Consider the following 23,767-nt stretch of genomic DNA (forward strand, 5'->3'; position numbering starts at 1 on the left):
ACCACAAGAACATTTGATCCTTGTTTACATAAATTCATACGAGTCTCCTCACCACTTAATTTGGTGAGAACATCTTCAAGAGAGGGAAGAGTAAATGAGGATAGAAGTGATGACCTTATTTGCTCAAATTTCGGTCTTAACCCATTCAAAAAATTGAAGAACCGATCTTCTTCAAGTTGCTTGTGGCGGAGTTCAATTGCCTCTCCACTCCATTTTGGTTCAAGCATAGAAAGCTCATCCCTAATAGAGGAAAGGTCGGCAAAATATTCCCTAATAGACATTTCACCTTAAGTAAGGGAGAGAGCCTTCTTTTGAAGGTAATATTTATGGGATAGATCTCTTGATGTATACATTTTCTCGAGATAATGCCAAGCTTCCGATGCTTTTTTGAACTTGATAATGTTGACATTAATCTTTGTTTCGACGGATGCGAAGAACCAAGAAAGAATCTTGAAGTTCTTCATTTCCCATTCGTCGTGCTTCTTGGAGTATTCTTCAAGAGCTTTGATTCTTTCCTCTCCCTCAAGAATCTTGATTTCACTTCCGTCTATTACGGTTATTTTGGGTTCCGGTTCCGGAATTGTGCCTTGCACATAACCCCACAATCCTTTTCCTTTTATATGAGCCTCCATGTTCCCGGCCCAAATGTGATAGTTGGACCCATTCAACTTGAAGCCAAGAGCAAAGTGAGACTCTTTCTCACCCATTAATGCGTAAAGAGAAGGAGAAAAGGGGCGTACCAACACAATGTTTCAACTTCTAGCTTGCACAAGATCCTTCTAAAATATTTGAGAAGCAAGATCCACCACTTCAATCTCTAAAGATCCGAAGGCACGATTTTCGAGGCACTCGAAAAAAGGAGAATCCCACGATCTTTAATCACCAACCTTGCTCTGATACCATATGAAATTGTCTACGAAGAGACAATACGCATACAAGCACAAATACTTTATAAAAGAAGTGCACGAAAGCACTCTCACAACACTTGAACAAAATACGCAAGAAACGTATAAATAATAAACATGCAATAATGCATGTATTTCATAAAATGGAAGCAAATGCTTGAGACTCTCAAGCTTATTCTACAACAAGGGGGAACACCCCTATTTATACAAGAGAGAAGAGGTGCAAGAGGGGGCTCCCCAAAGGAGTCGTTGGGGAGCTCCCAACGGTCACAATTGTGACCGTTGGGGGCTCCCCAACGACTCTATTGGGGAGACCCCCAATGCACCTTTTTGTTTAAGCAAAAAGGAAAAAATAAAAGAAAAGGAATTACAAAAAATAAAAGGAAAAAAATACAGCATATTCCAAATGGAATATGTGCAAAATTAAAAAGACAGAAATACCCTTTTTGGCTAAAATAAAAAAGGGGAAAATGGAAAAATATATATACTTATATATAGAGATACGTATACATATAATATATGTATACGTATCTCTATGTATATAAGTATATATATTTATATTTACAATAATGTTTTTGAGTATACATTTTAACAGTATGGACGACTTATGGTAGTCATGAAGTTGACGGGATGTCACAAGTTCGAAACCTACAGGGGCCACCCCTGCCACAAGGTCGAAGTTGGGTGTACTCCCCCCGGTGCTGGGTGGGTGGCTTGGAAGTTTACTCCAAGGGCGTTACCAACTGGAGGCCTGCCAATGTGTGGTCAGTGATGGAGGGGTTTAACCTTGGCCTAGGCAAACGAGAAAAAAAGTGATTCTTTGTCACAGTCATGCTTTGCAGTTCCTAAGAAATTCCTAACGTTTCTAGGCAAAAGCCCGTAGCTTGTGACCTTGACCAACATTTCTTTGACTAATTTGAACCCAATCTTTTTTCATGATGTATGAGTTATTGTTGCAGGTGGATGTGCCCCCACATGGGTGTATCCTTGTATTACTCATCTTGTACTTCCTGTGGTGCTACATGGGTGTTCTAACCATTTCAAGCATAGTTGCACATTTGTGCTTCTATCTGTTTGGAAGTTGACTTTCACTCAATGCACATGTCTGTGTTTGGATTTTTGTCTCACTAGTCGATGGGAAATCAGTACTGGGTTGTCATCGTGGCTTTTTTCGGTAGTAAGTTTTATTGATTATTACTTTCTTTGTCTCTTTTTTTGTTTTCGCTCATATTTGAATAAAAAATTTAATTGATGTTGCTTCCAGTAGTTCCTTTAGGAAACTATATATTTACAACAGAAATTTGAACTTGTGAACATTGAGCGCATGTGCACGTGACATCATGAGGAAGACTTGTCTACTAACTGTATGAAATGGTACATTATTTCAGACATTGTTGTACTTTTATGACCCGATAGAGGTGAAGCAAGATCAGATAATTGAAGGATCTGTAACATTGTCACAGAGCAAGGAAAATCCTCGCTTCTTAAATATTCATCTGGAATATGCGTGAGTTGAATTTATCACAGAAATTGTTTTTCATGATGTTTTCTTCTTGACTGTGTTGTTGACGAACACTGTGGTGTTGCAGTTCAGGTGGACGATCATTTGTCAAAGAATCTGTAATGCGGTGATCCCTTCATTTTCCTCAATTTTGGAAGAATTTCTTTGATTACCCTCTACCAGGCCTTTACAAACTGTGACTTGTGGTGACTCCACTACTCACCAGATATGGAGGATAGGAAGGGTTTAGTTTAAAGATTCAAGGCAGTATCTTATCCAGTTGAGAGCGTGGCAATGCACCACTGATCTAGATGGCAGTGTTAGAGATATTTTATTGCATTTCAGCTATTGACTGGATGCAAGAGAGGCTGATCTTAGCCACTATACTCCAATCCAACATGGTGGTTGTTGAAATTTGTTTAGCAAACAGCAGAAGTGTGGGTGTTGGAGGTGAGCTTGTATATTTTTTCTTTTGTTATATCATATGTTGTTAAGCTCTTTCTCGAGCTCCACAAAATGTTACTTTTGCCATCTTATTTCATGTTAAGAAACTGCTGCAGTACTTTTTGTAGAACTTAGTGAGGTTTATCCTCATCAAGTATCGTCGGAACACTTATTAGTGAAGACTATTTGAATTGCTATTTCAGTTGGTAGTATATGAAGAGCCAAGTCTTCATGGGATAAAGCTTGGACTTCATGCCCTAGTTTTAAACTTGTACTGATCCAAGGCCTAGTTTTCGAGCTGCCCATGTGCAGCATCTCCGACATCCTACATGAAAGAGACCGTAGTCACAAATGTCATAATCGGGATTTTCTTGGCAAAGGGAAATCTTGCGATAAATTTTAAAGAATTTGTTCTTCCTTGGGAAAATATTGGTATATTTAACTTTTAAAAAATATATAAATATATACAATATATCACATTTTCAAATAAGTGACGTTTTGAAGATATTGCATTTTTTGGGGGTTAAATAAGGTTATGAAAATCTGGTGATAAAATCATGATATTTTCGAAAAATGGCTCATATTTGGCATTATGCATGAGACCTCCCTTTGATTTGCAAGCCTATTTAAAACGCCATCCTATTGAAAAGCCTACTTTTTCAATGAGGTTAAGGGGCATGATCATTTGAGGCTGCCGGTTTGGGTTCTACCAACTTTTCCGAAGATTGGGATAAGTTGGGATATTGCATTGTGGAACGGAATAGGATAACATCCCCACCTTGTTCTAGTGAGTGTATTTCAAATCGTAATTGATAAATTGCCATCTTCTATTGGTGCACTTGAGGTGGTTGGTCATCCAAACATGCCTTAAAGGTTTTTTATTTTAATGTGCAATGTCCCAAAATTGCCAACTCTCAAACAATGCATATCACACATAGGCACAATAGCTCCAAAGGGGTTTGGCGTAGGGGATGGGACCTAGGCTGCTAGGCAGGTGGTATAGTTTCAAATCTCGAGATTCATTCCAAACACAAGTTTCTAAGATCCAAGTTTTGTTGATAGCAATTACGATTTCCAAGTTTCTAAGAGCAAAGTTTTGTTGATAGCAGTTACGAGTCATATTTTACATAATTTTCATCAGATATACTCAGCTTATCTCCCGCACATCTCACTTGGGAACCGTGCATACTACTACTTGGTAGAGATGTAAATGGTTCGGATACGGATTAGATGCGGCCAATACCATATCTAACTAGTTGCCTGTCAGCTTATGCAAGGAGTGACACCCATAGGATTTGAACCTAGACTGCTTCCCTAGCGGCATAAACCTTATCCTAATACGCCAAGCTAGGGGTGCCAATGGGTTGGGTTTAGTTCAAATCTGGTCAGGTAAAATCAGACTTGGGATTGATTTTTTAGTATGATATCTGGTCTGTACCTGAGTCTAATGGGGTCCACTATAAGAGAAACCATACTCGGACCCGATAAGAATGACATGAACCATACCTAGACCATACCCAATAAAATACTAGTTTTTTTAATCATTTTTACATTGAAAAATTGTAGGTCTTAATCGCAATTCGGGTTGAACTCGGGTCTGGTATAAAATTTTACCAACTATACCTAGATCCATCTATTAATTGGACCTTCGGGTTCGGATCCTAGGTCTTATTATTTATCACCATACTTGGATTTGATATGATTTGCTTCAGGTAAACATCAACATTGTTTCATATTTAGAGGTAGTTTTGTCTTTTTTATACCACTACTACTTAATCATTTTATCCATTTCATTTTTGTTGTACTTTACCATTTCATCACGTTGGAAATAGCATTATAAATAATTTACTATTGTTTTAATATGCTAGTTTGTCTTTTTTATCTGGGCACCATATAGTTTTCTGTTTTCTACCATTTCGTTCAATTAAACTTAAACAATAGTCATCATCAACCTATTGATTGTTCAGCATTATATTTTTCTCATTCATACTTGTTTTAGTTGACCATTAACACCATATATATACATTAGAATAATTTTTTATTTTAGAGATAATTTTATCTTTTTACTCCACTGTAGCATAATTAATTTATCCACATCTTTTTTGCTATGCATACTTTTACAAGATAACATTATCAATAACTTATGGTTGTCCTTTTATTCCGACACCATATAACTTTCTATTTTCTCACATTTATGGTTGTCCTTTTATTCCGACACCATATAACTTTCTATTTTCTCACATTTCTTATGATAAAACTCAAACAATAGTCAATCACTGTGAACACCTCAAATTTTTCAAAGTTTTGTAAAAATATCCTTTTTGCCCCTGACCCCATTTTCTGAGAAAATGAAAGCAATTTCAAAGATTAAAATTCAATTATTCTTTAGATTTTCTGGATTGAATTCCATGCTGATATATTCAAACTCGATTCCGGATCCGGACCCAGTGTTCAAAATTCAAATCTGAGCTTCGTTATCCAAATTTTCAAAATAAAATTTCAAAATACCAAAAATAACCTTTTAAAAGGCTCAGACAATCCATCTGGTATCCGTTTGGATCCATCATGTTATATTCCTTGATTTGAGGTTTAAAACTCGAATATTTTCTAAAAACTTGGGTCCAAACCCATTTTCTGAAGAAATCAAACCCAAATTTCTTAGAAAACCCTTCTCTTTGTAAATATTTCTGAAAAATTATAAAATGACTTTTAAAATCCTTCATTTTTCTTAGTTTCATAACTTTATATACTAAAATGAAGAAAAAGAATAAAAAATAAAAAAGAAGAGAAAAATACGAAAAATTGATAGAGTAAGCCTTTTATAAAAAATGTTTCTTATAAAAACCCCTTTTAGCAAATTTTTCTTAAAAGAGCACCTTTTTGAAAAATTCATAAAAAACCCAAGGGACCTCGTTACGAATTTCTTTTTAGGGTTTTGAGAGCTTTCGCAAGGGGTCGGCTGGCTGGAGCCTCCCTCCATTCTCTCTTCATCCTCCTCATTTAACCACCCATCGACCGAAACCCCTTTCCTCCATCGTTGATCCCCAACGGCATGGCCTCCTTCCAGAATCATCTTTCCCTCTTTAAGAAGGACGCAATGGGGAAGCATTTAGGCACCCGTCTTCACCCCACCATCTTCTAATTTCTCATCGATCACTTTCACCCCTCCATCCTTCTGTGTATACGACTCTTCTTCATTCCCTCTTCTCCTCTCTCTTATTTTCCCTTTTGCTTTATTTCCTCCACCATGTATTCGTTCAGCCCCTGCAATACAGGTTAGTCTTGCAATGAAGGGCCAAGGTAAGTGTCGTCTCCTTCATTTTTTTTTATGTTTCCTTCACCTTAACGCAACCATCGTGGTGTCGTTTTGTTTATTGCAAAACCGACCTACGTATATGCAATATTAACGGGATACATATTCCAACATCCCTCAAATTCTCCTTTATAGTTCATTTCTTCCTTCTTCTTCTTTTTTTTTTCTTCTTTATTCATTTATTATTCGCTTGTTTTGTTTCTTATTTCCTATCTGTAATGCATTTCGCCCGTAGACTCTTATTTGCATATGATTTGTAGTGTTTTGTTTGATCCAATATTTTATTTACTTGTTTTTTTTTTCTTCCTAACGACTCCGTTGCCCTCATTTTCAGTGATTTCCTGCTTCAATGGTATTTAATAGCATTTTTTTATTGCAATACATTCAAATTTCAATGCCTGTCTTTAATATTCATAGTAACCATTGTTTTCGTTGATCCCCTTTCCCTTTTATCTTCCTCAGATTCTTTTCTTCAGCAGTAGATCTGATTGTTTGAGAGATCATCCTGATCAAAATTTAAAACGATTAAAATCCAGACCAGGTGGAATGGTTGTAGACCAGCCGATCATGATGCTACTGGCGATGGGAGCAATCCACGTGCTTCAAAAATGGAGACCCGGCTGGAGTTTTCTTATTAAACTTACGAAGTGTAATGGAAAAGAGCTCCCTATCTTCCTGTCTTGACCTGAGCGGGCCTGCAAATCAGCACCGAATCAGTCTAATAGAAAGCATCGAGGAATCAACTTGTGTTCATTACAATTCATCTAAGTCGATCAGGTAAGAAGCTATTCCTTCATCAGTTTGTTCTTTAGACCAGATCATCTAGTCCATTTTTATCTCTTGTTTGATTTGATTGCTGAAAATTAGTTAATATTCATTTGATGTAACCTTATTCCATCACATTTCGTTGCTTAATGGTACATCTATCTTTGATCTTTTGATCTATATGCAATTAGAAATCCAGATTAGATTGAAGATTCATGATGTCGTTAATTTCCCTGCTAATTCATTTTTGAAAATTTCTGATTTCACGGTGAAGTCATCTTCCCAGCCTCTGCCATAAAGACTCTCCATCAGGAATCAACAATGCCTGCACTTGATTAGCAAATTGACCTTTTTTTTTTATTCTGAGAAACTAAAGTCAGAGGTCGACTTGCTAATTGGTTTTGGGGCTCTCTGTTGGGCGTTAAACTGTCATTGATCTCTTGATTCATGGTCTAGCCCATTCTAATCTCCCTTCTTCAGTCATATTCTCTTGTTTGTGTCTTATTCTAAGTTTTAATTCCCCTCTTGTGCTTTGATCTTTCTGATAAATAATAGATCCATTGTTTTTATTTTGCCCTCGATTTATCTCCAATCTGTATTGATTTTAGTAATTTTGTGTTCTGAAAATAGAAGAGGGGTCGGGTATGGTTTTCTCTCCATTAGTGTTATGCTGTATATGTCTGCAAGAAGGTTTTAAGTCTCGACCTTAATACCTTGTATGTTCGATTTTCCTTCGTGATGATCTTTTGCCTATGTGATGGTATGAGGATGGCAGGGATTCTGTATACAGTAAAGGGAGCTGTGAGAATTTCAGATTTGAAGAAAGTGGGACGTTTAAGCCTGAATTGATGGTGATCACATCACTGTGTTGTAGGATATGAGCGTGACGGCATTGGCACATACAAGCTTGGTCGTTCTGTCTTTTGAAAATACATGTTTCTTCTCCATTTTTTTTTTTTTACATTTGAGTGTGATTACCCTTAATAAAACTATCATCAGTAGGTGATGTGGAGGTAAGTTACTTTCAAGCTTATCCCACCAATTTTACTGTTCATTCTTGGATTTCATGCAACAACTTCCATTTCTGAATATATTCTAACCAGTTTAGCTTTTCACAAGGTACCGGATGTGGCAGCACTTTGAAGAACCATGTCGTTTGGGGCAAGGACGCAGAACAGTCTTCTTGCCCTTGCATTGGCCAACAAATTCTTTCAGGATCCCCTTGATGGCGTGCCACCAACAATATCAGTTGTTACCATGGGATTTTTCATTGGTCATGCTCTGGGCTAGGAAAAGAGACCAGACTGTGTAAACATTGGAATTTCTTCATGTGATTTCCACATGTGTGTTTTGTGGAATTTTATCCTCGACCACTGCTTTGATCTTCTTTATTGTATTTTCTATATGGGTGTCATATTATCCTTGAAAGTTTTAAGAGCCATTGGTGATTGTAGCAGAGATGCACTGCATGGTCTCTGTTATCCTTTCTTCATCTGTATTTTTGCGATATGTATGATAATATGAGAATAAATCACATGCTAAACCAAAAGGGAAAATAAGACTAAACAATGTTGATAAGATTGGTTGATGCCAGGGCCAAGAAATTTTAGTTTTGGATTACAGGTTATAGTTTTGAACTGAAATTGTTTGACCATCTCGTATATCATAAATTTTGGTCTCTGTTCCCTTTTAATTATGCTTCTCTGAGGTTCTGCAAAGCTGTATTGAACTAGATTTCTTGTTTTATTAAGTTTTAGCTCAGAAAGCCTTGGCTCCTCTGGTCGACTGAAAGGCTGGTATGACGGTAAGCCCAACAACTACAATACTTTTTATTCATAGCCAATGAACTGCCTTTTTGTGCAATTTCTGTTCTTCCATGGCAGGGCATAAGTCTGGTGTGTCTATGAGAGTAAAACACTGATATATCTTGTTTCAAGGGATTGCCACTTTGTAAAGGCTGCCATAGCTTTTACTAAGAACTTCATAGCATGCCATTGGGTTTTTCACAACCTTCTTACAACTCACAATGATTCATATTTTAATGAAAGTAAATTTGAATTGCTGCTGTTGCATGTTAAATTTTGATTATGCTTGGTCATGACAGTAGACATAAATTGAGTTTCTATTGTTGAAGTCCCCGTGAAAACTGTGTTTCACTATGAAAGTGAAATCAGCCATACTTCTCATTCCATCACCCCTACTGCTGAAACACCCATTCACAACACATACCCTGCACTACTGAATAGTGATGTCCACAATAGTCACCTTCCTATTAATTTCCTGCAAGTGCACATTTACCTGTATCCAACTTGTCGTGTTCTCCTGCACACCATGTCAATCTGCACTATTCACCTACAGCAACACGAGCTCCAGCGGCATCTCAGCAGCCTGTTGCTATAACTCCGTCCCAACATTCATCTCCCATGTCATTGTTTTATCTACCCAATGTCACCCTTCATAGCAAAATCCACCTCTAGATCATCTCAATACATATGACAGCATCATATTAATAACTTGTACCCATCCTTTAGGCATCCATATCCCATCTTCTCACAGTAACACTCCTGTGATTATAGCACTCATTTGTATCATTATCAAGGTATCTTGATAGACCCTCCCCATTCTAGTTAAAATAGTATTTTCTTTAGGTTTTCTTTTTTTTTTTGGTATAACACTTTGTCGATACTTTGCACTTAGTCATTTATATATTAGTGGTCCCATATATATTCAGATATTAGGCTCAACAATGTTGCTAAAAGTTGTCACATATCATTTATTAAGCACGAGCCCCATCATTGGCATACCCTTGTAAACCTCCATCTTCATGTCTTTCATACACAGCATATTGCATTCTTCACTATACCACTGCATTAATACATCCCTCATCTTGTATATCATATCACTTCCTGTGAGTATCTCAACAACACCTACACTCATTCCCAACCTCAATCCTCATCTTTCTTGTCTCATAAAGTATTGTATATGTCATATATGTATATATATATATATATATATATATATATATATATATATATATATGTGCATATAGGTATACATATATAACGTTTTCTATCTTTTCATCATAAATACTCGGACATATGAGCATTTAACCTGTGAAATCCGTATGATATGAGAAATTCTTTCTATATTCACACTACTTCTTTTTCCTCTATTTCTTTTCTTCTTCCTTCCGTCGATCGACAGGGGCAAAAGCCCTTGCCTATCTATAAGAGGGCAATTTCGTTGAACACATATCTATCTTTTAGAGACTCAATTTTTTATAGAAGAGATCACCAAAACATCTGTATCGTTCATCGTTGCGTCCTTCTATGCTGAGGATACATCTTCTGCAAGCAAACGAGCTCGTTAGTAATGGCAGCCCACTCCACCATTTTCCTTAGACTAAGGCCGATTCTTAGAGACTCTAGCATTGGTGCGCTCTTGACAATAAGCTTCAAAGGTCTCTCTCCTGAACATGCACTGTAGCTACAGTGCGTGTTCGGGGGTCCCGATTGAGCATCGCGTGGCTCTCAGTCGGGTGTATGGGGGGTGCCGTACACCACCGTACAACCTGCAGATTGACGTATGGCGGTGTACACCCCCCCATACACTCAACTGAGTGCCACACGACGCTTAGTCGGGACCCCAAACATGCACTGTAGCTACAATGCATGTTCGGATGGTGCACATATAACCTGCCCCGAAGGTTGATGGATAAAAGAATAAAGTCACGATTGGAAGCAACAAAGATGTAGGAAAAGTGATGCAAAACAGAAAATTAGTGTGGAATTTTATAATTCTTTCAAAACTAGAGAGACCTTTTAATTGAGAGAGTTTTTCTAAAAAGTACATTTTTGACAAGAAACATTGTTATATGAGAAGGGTGGAGGTATGTTCAAGAGAATTTATTCTATATTCAACTTATCTCACAACCACCATCAACCATCTCACATCACAACCTATGCTGCACTAGACATAGACATGTAGCTCCTGATCCCCAGTTATCATCTAGGTCAAGCAACTAGATTTATCTGTACCTCCAGGCATCCCACAACCATTAATGATGCCCTTATGCAGCAAATTATCTTGTGCGCTACAAAGTGCTTGTGGAAACTCCCCCTACGGTTATAGGTTGAATTTGGTAATCTCCTGCTCCTTTGTTAAAATGGAAAGTTGGTTGAGGTAAGTAATCTGTTATGCGATCTTGATACCAGATTTGATTTTCCTATTATTTCTCCATCAACCGGATATCCAGAATTCACAGCATTGATTGAGATGAGGCAGTTTTTTGTTGTAACGTTAACATATTCGGTTGTGTTACCTTATGTAAATATTCTAGTTGTTGTAATTCTGTTGTGTTACCTTATGTAGATATTCTAGTTGCTGTAGTTATTTAAATAGCAATGAAACAACGTGGAGACACCACCATTTTCACCATCTGATTCATTATCGATCCTCTTAGATTTTAACATGGTATCAGAGCCATTCTGAATCAAGATGGCTAAAAAAATTCTGAAGTTGTGACTAAGGAGACAACTATCTCAGCCATGGATATGGACAATCCATTCTATGTACATCATTCCGATAGCCCGGGCACCATGTTGGTTTCATAACCACTAAATGGAGACAACTACGTTGCTTAGTATCGTGCCGTGACCATGGCACTCACAGCAAAAAATAAGATGGGGTTCGTCGATGGGACTATTTCGAAGTCATCTGAGCCACCATCCCTCGTTGCATCATAGACGCGATGCAACAATATGGTTCAGTCGTGGATACTGAACGCTCTCCACAAAGATCTTTCATCTATTGTTTTATATGCCGAATCTGCGACTGAGGTATGGTCTGAACTAAAACAACATTTTTACCAAACTAATGCCCCTCACATATATAAAATCCAACAGCACATTATAAGTTGTAAGCAGATGCGGTCATCTGTGGCAGCATACTTCACAAAGTTGAAGGGACTATGGGATGAGCTTGCATCATATGTCACATTTCCACAATGTTCTTGTGGTGCAATGAGGGTTGTTTATGAATTACAGCAAAGGGACCAACTGATTCAATTTCTGATGGGCTTAAACGAAAGCTACAATAGTGTACAGAGTCAAATCCTTTTAATGGACCCAATTCCCACCGTCTCAAGAGCCTACAATCTCATTATTCAAGAAGAAAGACAGAGAGAACTCAACACTATACCGACTGCTTCAGAGTCCATTGCAGTGGTTGCTTTACAAAAACATGATCAAGGAAGAGAATTTTCAATTAGAGGGAGAAACAAAAGTCGGCTAAAGTGTGATCACCTGCTACCAACTCGTGGGATACCCAAGTAGGTCCTTTGATGAACAACAACAATGCATCAAAGCCAATGCCACTAATGCCTCCAGCATGGAACCCAACCTTTTTTTTTCTCTCGAACTCATTACAAAATTCACTGAGTTCATGTCAAAAGAATCTCAGTCCAGCAGTGAGCCAAAAATAAATCTCGCAGGTAAAAACCAAACCCCTTATATTCATTTGACTTGGATCATTGACACAGGTATATAACCAACTCCTTGGAAGCACTAAATATCCCAAAAGTAGCCAAGTGTTCACCCGTGAGCCTTCCTAATGGAACAACTTCTCAAGTTACTGATGTGGGAGACGTGACCTTGAACCACAATCTTACCCTTAAAGGCATCTTACACATTCCTACATTTCCCTTCAACCTTATTTATGTTCCAAAATTATGCTGCGATTCCAATTGCAAAATCACCTTTAACGAGTTTGTTTGTAATGTGCAGGACCTTCACTCGATGATTATGATTGGAACGGGTAGGCTATCCAATGGCTTGTACGCACTGGATAATGCATGTGTTGCTGCCACGTCTTGCATGGGTATCGACTCCCAAACATGGCACAATCTGCTTGGGCATGCTCCTTACTAAAAAATAAGTTCCCTGCTTAATGCTCATTTTCAATTCAATAAAACTCTTGATAATTGTGCGGTTTGTCATTATGCCAAACAATTTCACTTACCTTTTCATTCGAGCTCCATATCTACCCAAAAGGTCTTTGAATTAATCCATTGTGATATATGGGAGGTTACCACGTTGCTTCTTTATCAAAAGCCCACTATTTTTTCACTATTGTTGATGATTTTTCAAGATGCACATGGACTTACCTTATGAGGCATAAATCTGAAACTTACGAGTTACTCAAATTTTTTTTGGCACTAATAAAAAATCAATATGGGATTTGTGTCAAACGTATAAGGAGAGACAACGACTCTGAATTTTTCTCTCATGAGGTTCAAGAACTTTTGAGTCACTTAGGCATTGATCGTCAAAATAGTTGCGTCACTACACCTCAACAGAACGGAGTAGTAGAACCCAAACACAAAGATTTACTCAATATCGCTAGGGCCTTAATGTTCTAAGCAAATTTACCTCTACAATTTTTGGAAGAAAGCGTTTTGACGACAACCTACATTTTGAATAGGCTGCCATTGCACCCTATTTTGAATAAAACTCTTTATGAGATTTTGCAAAAAAAGAATCCTAAATATGAACATCTTAGAACCTTCAGATGTCTTTATTATGCTGTCAACATTCATAAGAAAAACAAATTTGATACTTGTGCCATTAAATGCATTTTTATTTGATATCCGTATGGGCATGCTACATATAAGGTTTATGACATTGAAAATCAAACTGTTTTCACCAGTCGTGATGTCAAATTTTATGAGACAAGTTTTCCCTTCCAAAACAAACCAAAATCCCATGATGAAGAATGCATTGTCTTACCCCTTCCTATAGGCGATCACGTTTTGGATGAAGTTCAAGGATCACAACCTGTCACCGAATCCGCCTAAGCCAACCATCAGCCAAACGAGTCAGAGCCAAACAATACTCATCATGAACCTACAGAACCAAGTCTGGATCCACCACCTCACAATGAGCCTTCTAGGCGCTATGTGCGGACTCAGCATATACCCATGCATTTAAGAGACTACAAATGTTTTTCAGCTTTTTCAGCATTCCATTCAGAAGCTTTGAGTGAGGAAATTGCACAATCCAAAGGTACTCGTTATCCTCTCATTAACTATCTCAGAAATGACAATTATCTGATTACACACAAGTCCTTTCTCACAGCCTTCGTAAAACATAAAGAGCCAACAACCTTTCTTCAAGCCATGCAGGATGCAAAGTGGCAAGAAGCAATGAGCGCTGAAGTGCAGGCATTAGAAGACAATCACACTTGTACCCTCACACATCTGCCTTTAGGAAAAATACCTATTGGGTGCCATTGGGTGTACAAAATCAAGTATAAATCTGACGAATCCATCGAACGATATAAAGCACGACTAGTGGCAAAAGGCTACACACAAACTGAGGAAATCAACTACAACAAAACCTTTACACCAGTTGCAAAGGTTACCATGATATTCGGTGCATACTTGCATTGGCTGCAATCTATAACTAACACTTATTTCAAATTGACGTCAACATTGCATTTTTGCATGGAGACCTGAAAGAGGAAGTATACATGTAACTTTCTCCTGGTTTTTCCCGAAAAGAAGATAATATGGTATGTCGGCTCAACAAATCCATATACGGGTTAAAGCAATTTTCTCGCAATTGGTTTGCCAAGTTGACAGATCAACTCAAACTCATGGGCTTCGTACAATCCAAAGCAAATTACTTCTTATTTTCAAAAGTAAGTGATAGTGGAAAAATATTCCTTATCATTTACGTAGATGACATAATCATTGCAGAAGATGACTATGAAGGAATGATGTCATTGAAAACCATCATCAACAACAAGTTTCAGTTAAAAGATCTAGGAAAGCTAAAATATTTCCTAGGAATTGAAGTAGCACGATCACGAAGTGGGATTTTCTTATCTCAAAGGAAATATTGCCTTGAGATATTGCAGGAGGCTCGCTACTTTGGAGTCAAACCCTCTCACATTCCCATGAAACAAAATCTGAAGTTGGACAATGAACATGGAGAGCTACTCAAAGATCTCACCCACTATCGAAAAATAGTTGGGAAGCTTATATATTTTACCATCACAAGACCCAACCTAGTCCATGCGCTTCAGATTCTAAGCCAATTCATGTATCAACCACACACTACCCATCAATAAGCCATGAACAAATTATTCAGGTATGTAAAAGGCACCATAGGATGAGGGATCCTCATGTCTTCAACTGTTTGATCTAGATCAACGAGTTTTGTGATTCAGACTGGGCATCATGTCCTATGACTAGATGTTCGACCAATGGGTATTGTGCTATGATCAGAAATAGTCCGATAAGTAGGAAGAGCAAAAAGCAACATACGATATCTAGATCGTCTGCTGAAGCAAAGTATAGATTTATGACGTTTGGAAGCTGTGAGCTTACTTGGGTTAAGAGCCTTTTGAAGGACCTAGGAATTCAACATAATCAACCCATGAATTTGTACTTTGACAACCAGGCAGCCTTACATATTGCAACAAACCCTGTTTTTCATGAGAGGACCAAACACATCAAAATCGATTGCAATGGAGAAATCAAATCATGTTTTATTCCTTTGTCAGAACAACTAGCCGATTTATTCACCAAGTCGGTTGGACGTGATGTGTTTGAAAAGTTACAGGTCAAATTGGCAATCACTGATCCAGGATTGTCTACTTGAGGTGGCCTGTTAAAATGGAAAGTTGGTTGAGACAAGTAATCTGTTATGTGATTTTGATACCAGATTTGATTTTCTTATATCCAGGATTCACAGCATTGATTGAGATGAGGCAGTTTTTTGTTGTAACATTAATATATTCTGTTGTAAATATTCTAGTTGCTGCAATTCTGTTGTGTTACTTTATGCAGATATTCTGGTTGGTGTAGTTATTTAAATAGCAATGAAACAACCTGGAGAGACCACCATTTTCATCATCTGATTCATTATCGATCCTCTTAGATTTTAACGTCTTTTTTTTTGTTACAGGAATTCTGGCGAGAGCAGATAATCTTGAAGGCTTGGGCATCGACGTCGTGAAATCTGGCCAATTAAGGATGAGGGTGCCAGAGACTGGCTGGCGAGGGTTCAGCAGGGGAGCCGGGAGCGCCATGAGCGGAGCTATGATCTTTGTGAGCGCCCAAGTTAGGCAAGGAAGGACTGTTGGACATTATGGGTTACGAGTCCAACCCGCAGTCTGACCCGGTTTGACACCATGTTAGTGGGTCACGTAAGTGACTGGATGATGGAGGTAGTGGGTGGGAGTTACGTGAATGTGGAGAGACCACATTCACGTAACTGCCCAATTCTCCATTATATAAAGTGGTTTTGGGGTTACGAAAATGATGAGATTTCGTAACATTTTCATACCAAAATATTGTTCTGCATACAAGAGCAGCAGAACGGGTCCTGCTCACCGTCGACATTAGGCCTGGGCTCATTGTGGGCGTCGACCGGCTGAGGAGAACGCCGAATCACCTACACAATCAATGGCGAATCCAGGTACGCTCCCTGTCTATTTGTTTTTACAGGGTTTTCGCCCAACAATGGGTTATGGGCCCACGACCACGCATTCCCGCTGCGCGTGGCTGTGTAGGCTGTAACGGCATTTTTGGCGTCGGTGGAGTCACCGTGGGGCGACAACCACCGATTAGCCGAAGACTGTCGCTGTGAGGCGACAGTCATCACCGGCAAATGTCACCGGAAAAAGGCAACATATTTTTTCCTTGTTCTGGCAAACCTTAAAAAAAATGTTTTATACCTGTGGCCGTTGGGCTGCAGGCCAGTTTTGCCGTCGCCGGTAGTATTGCCAGAGCCGTCACCAGAAAACCCCTGCACCGTTGGGTTGCGGGGTGGTCGGCTTATGCAGGAGATGTTGCCGTGGTTGAACGCCGGATGGCCGGCGTCAGGGGCATCAAAACCCCCATTTCACTGCTTGGGGTTACCGTCGCCGGGGCGTCTGCCGGAGATTCCAGCCGGTGCCAGCAATAGGACGTCGCCGTAGGGCGCCGTCAGTCGCCGGTGTGCTTTCGCCGGAAGATGTCATCGGCCGATGGCGAAAAGGGGTTTAAAACCCCATTTTTTGATCTGCCCTGCTCCTTCAGCCATCGGGCTGGGTTGATCGCCGTGGGGCGATTCGCCGTGGAGGGGCGGCCACTGGCCGGCGACATCCTTGCTGATGTCGCCGGGGCTGTTGCCGGACTGGCAGGCGTTGCCATGCATTTCAGCCATCGGACGACAACGCCGTGGATCGTCGCCGTGGGGCGACGTCTTCTGTCGGGGAGGGATGACGCCGGACCAGCGTCACCGTGGGGTGACGCAGGTCGCCGACATTTGCGCCGGTCGCCGTGACGACGACGTGGGTCGCCGTGAAACCGGAAAAAGGGGAAACTGAAAACCCTTTTTCGGTTTTCCCTAAAACTGAAACAGAAACCATCGGGTTTCTGTTTTAGGTTTTAAAAATCGGACCGGATTGGGTCCGGCGAGCCGACCCGTGGACAGACCCGATCCAAACCCTTTTGGATGGATCGGGTCTGCATTTTTTACTTTTTGGATCTGACCCGGACCCATAAAGGTTCCGGGTCTGGGTCTGATCTGGACCCATTTTGGATCGGGTCCGATCCGAGACCATTAAGGACCGGGTCAGACCCGGATCAGGTTTTATCCGGGTCGTACCCGGGGTCCTTTTCGGACCGGGTCGAACCCGGTATCCGGTCTGGACCGGGTCATACCCGGGTCCATGTTGGACCGGGTCATACACGGGTCCATGTTGGACCGGGTCATACACGGGTCCATGTTGGACCAGGTCATACCGGGTCCATGAAGGACCGGGTCATACTCGGGTCCATTTTGGACCGGGTCGAACCCGGTATCTGTTTTGGACCGGGTCCGACCCGGGTCTGTTTTGGACCGGGTCCGACCCGGGCCTGTTTCAGACCGGGTCTAACCCGGGTTCTGTTCGGGCCGGGTCTGATCCGTATTATGTTTGGGTCGGGTCAGGCCCGGATCCCATTTTAACCGGATCGGATCCATGCAATGCAGGATCCAAACACTATTGAGACTGAATCGGATCAGGAACCTGATCCGACCCCTTCCGGAACCAGTTCAGAGCCGTTTTTGACCGGTTCTTTCCAGTTTTTCACCGGTTCCGGGATGCTGAGACCCTGTTTTCATAAATATAAAGAAATATAGGGATTTTGGCATACGGTTATAGGGTTTTATGAACTTTTGTTCATATTATGTATCGGTTTATAAGATTCAGAACCGGTTCGGACCCTTAGATGACCGGTTCGGGGCGTTTTCAGACCGGTTCAGAGTGTTTTAAGATCGGTTCCTTGCATGAGGACCCTGAGTTTTACCCATATGAGCATGCTTTTGTTATTTTTCATGCTTTATAAAGTATTTATTTTGAATAATGCATGACTTATGCATGTTAATTCATGTATTTAGCGTTGTTTAAGTTATGCATGATGATTTTAAGCATGAATTATGACTAAATTTATGATAATTAGTTTATGCATTTTTGTTGTAGTATAAACTGATATTATGTCATGAATATACATGCATTAAAATGTGTGCATGGGTGTGCTCCATAATACGAATAATTTTTTCGGTAAAAGATTTTGATTAACCGATTCATCAATCACCAAAGTGATCTGAGTCGTGTTAATTGAGGATTTTTTGGACCGTATTAAGATTCATAATTATGATTGTGTGTGAATTTATGAAACATCGATTCTACCCAAAGGTAGGTCGTTGTGTTCCAAATTTACACAGGGTGTGATAGTAGATATGCATTCCAGCCCATGAAGCATGTTCGTACCCAAAGGTACAATGCTAAATTGCCTCTGGATTCATGATCTACTAGTTTCACCAACTGAAGTCAATTCCTTGGGAATTGAAGAGACGGAGCAATTATGAGTATTATCATTTTCACCAAAGTGAAACGATAATGGCTCAACTATGCTTGTCTCAGAAAAGGTGAAAATAAAGGGTCTCACTTTTACCTTTTCAACACGAGTCTCGTTTGAGCAATAATAGTAACACTTTCCATTTTTCGTTCCTTTGATGTATCAGGTTCCTTCCATATCGACGGTTCTAGTAGTATCCTGTTGTCGTCGCGAAATTTTTCCCCCGTCTTCCCTTCCTTGCGGAAGAGAGAAAGAGGAAACGCTTTCGCGATTCAAACTTTGACCGGATTTTGGAAATTGTTTTGAAATACTCGCCTCCATTTTGAAAATTGCGGGAAAATCCATGGGATGGGGCTCGACCTGTCGGTACGAGGTTCGACCGTTCCTGCCGCCTTTAACAGGGGTAATCGAACCAAGGACCAAAACTATGCTTGACTTAGTTAAATTATCAAAGTTATGTTCTATCCTAAATGCACAGAGAATTCAGGCATGTGCTATGAGATTTTGGAAAATGCAGCTTGGGAAAACATGATGTATGCTTGGAAAATATTTGGAGTTGAAAAGATTCTCTCAGGAAAAAGCTGAAAGTCAATTTCTCAGGAAACTCTGATGAAAAGACTTGAAATCTCGAGAAAGTTTATAAAGGGAAAATCATGAATGATTGGAAGTCCTGGGAAAATAGAAGTGATTCTTGAGAAAAGGGTGAACATTTGAAAAGGGAAACACTTCTTAGGAAAACTTGGACTTTGAGAATTTTCTTAGGAAAATGATGGAAATTCATTGGAAATCCCTTGTGGAAAAGGAAAATTGAAGCTTGGGAAATTGAAATCCAGAGAATCTTAATCTTGGAATATTTGGAAAATCGATTTTGACTTTGAAAAAGGTAAGACACTTCTCTTGAAAATCTTGGAAAAATGACTTTTTCCAGGGAAAACTGTGGAGAAACTTGTCTTTGGAAAACCGATTTTGAAAAATCCTTAGAATTTCTTGAGAAATCGATTTCTTGAGAATGAAGTTTTCTTGAGAAAATCTTGAGAAAATCAATGATTTCATGATGCAAATGACATGAGTGAATGAATGCACTTTGAGAAGATTTTCTGTGCATTAAGTCAAGATAAATCCTTCACCTATCCTGACTGTGGCCATGAATATGTTCAGAATTTAGTTGATTTGATGCACATGATTTTGAAAACTTTGGAAATATGATGTGCATTTTAAGATAGCCTAAGAGTGTAGGCTCAATGTGACTAGTAGAAAGATGATGGATCTGGGTCTCGTCCATATTCCGACTAGGGCCGTAAATATGTATCCCACCGAGTCCATCAACTCCCTAAGAGTTGGTGCACGTGCCATTCGTGAACATCCATAGTGCTTTTGAAATAAGATGTATGCATCACATAAGCAGGATATTTGCATAAATTCAAACTATATGACATGCATCCTAGTCTAAGCAGGAAATTAACTCTCTTATTCTAAAATTTACATTATTACATCACTAAATAAGGAAAGTAAAAGAAATTTGCAGACTTCAGCTCCTTCTTTTGAATGTCCCTGCCAAACTTGAAATAAGGTTAGCTCAAATATGTGGGTTTTTCCAAAATTTTCCAATAATATTATGAAATTATTGGATTTAATTGGATATAAACCCTATTCTCATGCTTCCTTGATATTTTGAAATGATGAAAATGCTAGAAATTCAGTGAAAAACAATGTGAAATTCGGAATTGAAGTTAAAATGACCAAAATACCCCTAAAATTAAAGTTACACCTTTAAAATCAGGGTTTTTTGAAGGAAAACTTGGTAAAATTGAGATTTTGAAGTTCAAATTGAATCAAATGATGATGAAATGCAGTAAGAGATATGATGACATGCTGCTAGACACATTAAGACTGTAAAATCAGAATTTGGTATTTTGCAATTTATCAAAAATAACGATTTTCGCTTGTTTTTCGCTTGGATCCGGGTCCTGCGGGACCCTGTTTTGATATTATGGCTAATCCGAACCTCAAATGGATTCCAAATTGCACCAAATTCGGTATGAAGCATTTACTTACTCTGATAAACAACCTAGAATGCTAAAAATCACAAAATGATATGATTTAAATGCTAAAATTCAAAGAAAGTCCTAAAATGATGGATTTTGCCTATGGATCCGAACCAAATGCAATGCTTAATATGCTAATTCAAGATTTACACCATGAAAACTTCTGATATTTTTCATACTGCTAAAAGACTCAAAATGGAACATTTTTGGTTTTTATAGCCTCGGGATTTGAGCCATGGTGAGTTCAATAACAGAGATTTAGTTCTGACAGAGGTAAAAATCACACTAATCTGATGAAAAATGCTAAAGAAATACAAAAAGGCCATGGAAATTTATGAAATTAATCAGAGTTATGCAAGATACCTACATGAACAACTTTCATGTTTACGACTTCGGCATTTGATCAACGGAAACACAGATAAAAATATAACTATTTCTGCCTAAACTAACAGAACAGACAAATGTAGCAAAACAGGGGACTAACAAGAAAAATCCGCAGCAGGGGTCAACACTGTTCTAAAAATTACAGGATTTCAGATTCAAACAGAAGACATCTTGGACACCACTTTCACTTTTTACAGTTTTGGATTTGGAGCAACACACAAAGATAAACCATAGCTTTAAGTCGATCCAAGATCTCAGAGGACCAAATTAGGCTCTGACACGTGTCCCAAACTCTCGGATTTTTTTCAGACATACAAAAAATCAGGAAAATCTTTAAAAATCATATTAAAAACTAGATATTCTCCCGAGTTCATAACAGCTTTCGGATCGAAAATCAGATCTCCCATGAGGGATATCTCGATTTTACAAGTCGGCAAATGATTTTCAAAACGTATCCCGGGTAACAAAACCCAACTTGCCATTTTGAATGTTTACCACAGTAAACAAATTTAAATGCCTCCGAATTTTTGGCAAAATTTTAGGGACACCTAAGGGCGCATTCCCTGATTTTTTTGGGTTTTTTAATAAAAAAAAATGCATGAAATGACGTGTGGACTGACTGACAAAAACAGAGACCTACTAAAAATAAGCAGAATTGAAATAAAGGCTAAATTAATCCTAATTAATTCATGAAATATGCTAAATGAATGAAATAAAATGCAAATTAAACCTAGCTAACTATATGAATGTTAAAAATCATCAAGGAAGCATAACAAAACATTTTTATATATGTCGTTTTATGAGAATAGCTCAATCCATCCCTCGGATGAGCTCTTTCTTCAAACGACTCCCGATTCGGATTATAGAATCACATCAAGGGGAAAAGAAGTGCACCTTGCTTCGTTATGCAGCGTAGGAGCTCTTGAAAGGGGCAGCTATCACGAGCTTCCTTCGTTCTTTGCTCCGGGCTTCGGATGGTCCACCAAAATCGAGCTCTGTTGGAATCGGATTGGCCACGGCACGAACTTTACTCCACCTTCTTCAATGCGCAAAAGGGGGCACGATTTCCAAGGTTCAAAATCAGATGTTAGGAAGGCTGGGTCGGATTTTCCAAGTTCACAAGAGCTAAAAAAAAATGATCTCCTTAGGCTGGGCGTGAACCCTTGTTTTTATAAATTTTCTGAAATTTTTTTGAAATTCAAACAGGCTGGATCTGAGCCCTCCATGTGGCGCCATCTCAGGGGGTGTCATCTGAGGGGTTTGAAATTCGAATTTGTCTTCTGCAGGGAGCCCTCAGGTGGCGCCACCTCAAAAGGCTATTTTGATTTTTTGAAAAAAATAAAAAAATGGAAATTTTGTGGGTGAGACACCTCAGCAGGGGGAATTTGGAATTTTTCAAAAGTTTGCTTGATTCTCTCTGCAGGGAACTCCCAGGAGGCGCCACCTCAGAGGGTGCTCTCTTGGAGTTTGAATTTCAAATTCACTTTTTGTAGGGAGTCTTCAGGTGGCGCCACCTCATGGTGGGCTACCTTTAAAAAATAAAATAAAAAATAAAAATGAAGCCAAGTGGATTCCTGGAATGGCGCCACCTCAAAAGGTGTCTGACACATGTCAGAAGGACAAAGCAATGGGCTCAGAGGGTGCCACCTCAGAGGAATTTGAATTCTACCTTTTCTGGAGAAAGGAGATCTGGACATGTGGCGGACAAGTGTCAGCTGTCTGGAGAGGCTTTCTCAAATGGCGCCACCTCAGGGGGAAGTTTGAAATTCAAATGGAGGTTGGCCTTGGAGGAATGGAGGGTGGACATGTGGCGCCACCTCAGGGTGGCTCCTACAATGCCATGTGGCAAGAGGGAGGAAAAGGAGGGAAAGGGACATGTGGCGCCATCTCAGGCCATCTGGAAAAATCAGAGCTCAGGATTTTTGCCACCTAGTGCCTTGTTTGAATTTTGAATGGTTTGCTTTTTCTGAAGAAAGCCAGAAGTGACATGTGTCTCCTACTTTTCTGAAAGAAGTAGGGAGAAGACATGTGTCATCTACTTTTTCTGAAAGAAGCAGAGAATGACACGTGGCAGAGGGGAGAGAAGGTGGGCCAAGCCATGTGGCGCCATCTCAGACAGGATGAAAAAGGTAGGAGTTCTTGATTTTCGCCACCTATGGGGATTTTTGAATATTTGAATTCTAGCTTTTCTGAAGAAAGCAGAAAATGACACATGGCACTTGCTTTTTCTGAGGAAATGAGAGCTTGCCATGTGTCCTCTGCAGGAGACACTCCAGATGGCGCCACCTCAGAGGAGACAAGCCTACCTTTTTTGTAGGAATTTAGGAGTGACACATGTCTCCTACTTTTCTGAGAAAAGTAGGGAGAGGACATGTGTCAGGCTACTTTTCTAGAAGGAAGGAGGGGTTGACACGTGTCCCCTTCAGGAGACACACTTCAAGTGGCGCCACCTCAGGGGAGACAAGCTCCACTTTTCTAGACAGGACAACCTATGACACTTGGCATCTCCTGGCAGTCTTG

General features: G+C 39.5%; 1 protein-coding gene across 1 annotated transcript in view; it reads left to right on the forward strand.

The window, feature by feature from the left end:
- LOC149832585 (putative protein arginine N-methyltransferase 6) overlaps positions 1–3,030 on the forward strand; it is a 40,656-nt gene extending 37,626 nt beyond the window's left edge. Inside the window, exons 12-13 of the mRNA XM_090014592.1 lie at positions 2,294–2,412; positions 2,495–3,030. Of these exons, the coding sequence (XP_089870718.1) occupies positions 2,294–2,412; positions 2,495–2,537 (162 nt within the window). The 3' untranslated portion in view covers positions 2,538–3,030. The remainder of the gene's footprint in view (positions 1–2,293; positions 2,413–2,494) is intronic.
- The last annotated feature ends 20,737 nt before the right edge of the window (positions 3,031–23,767 follow it).

This window comes from Nuphar pumila, chromosome 7 (genome assembly GCF_984573655.1).
Source record: "Nuphar pumila chromosome 7, dmNupPumi1.hap1.1, whole genome shotgun sequence".
Taxonomy (NCBI): domain Eukaryota; kingdom Viridiplantae; phylum Streptophyta; class Magnoliopsida; order Nymphaeales; family Nymphaeaceae; genus Nuphar; species Nuphar pumila.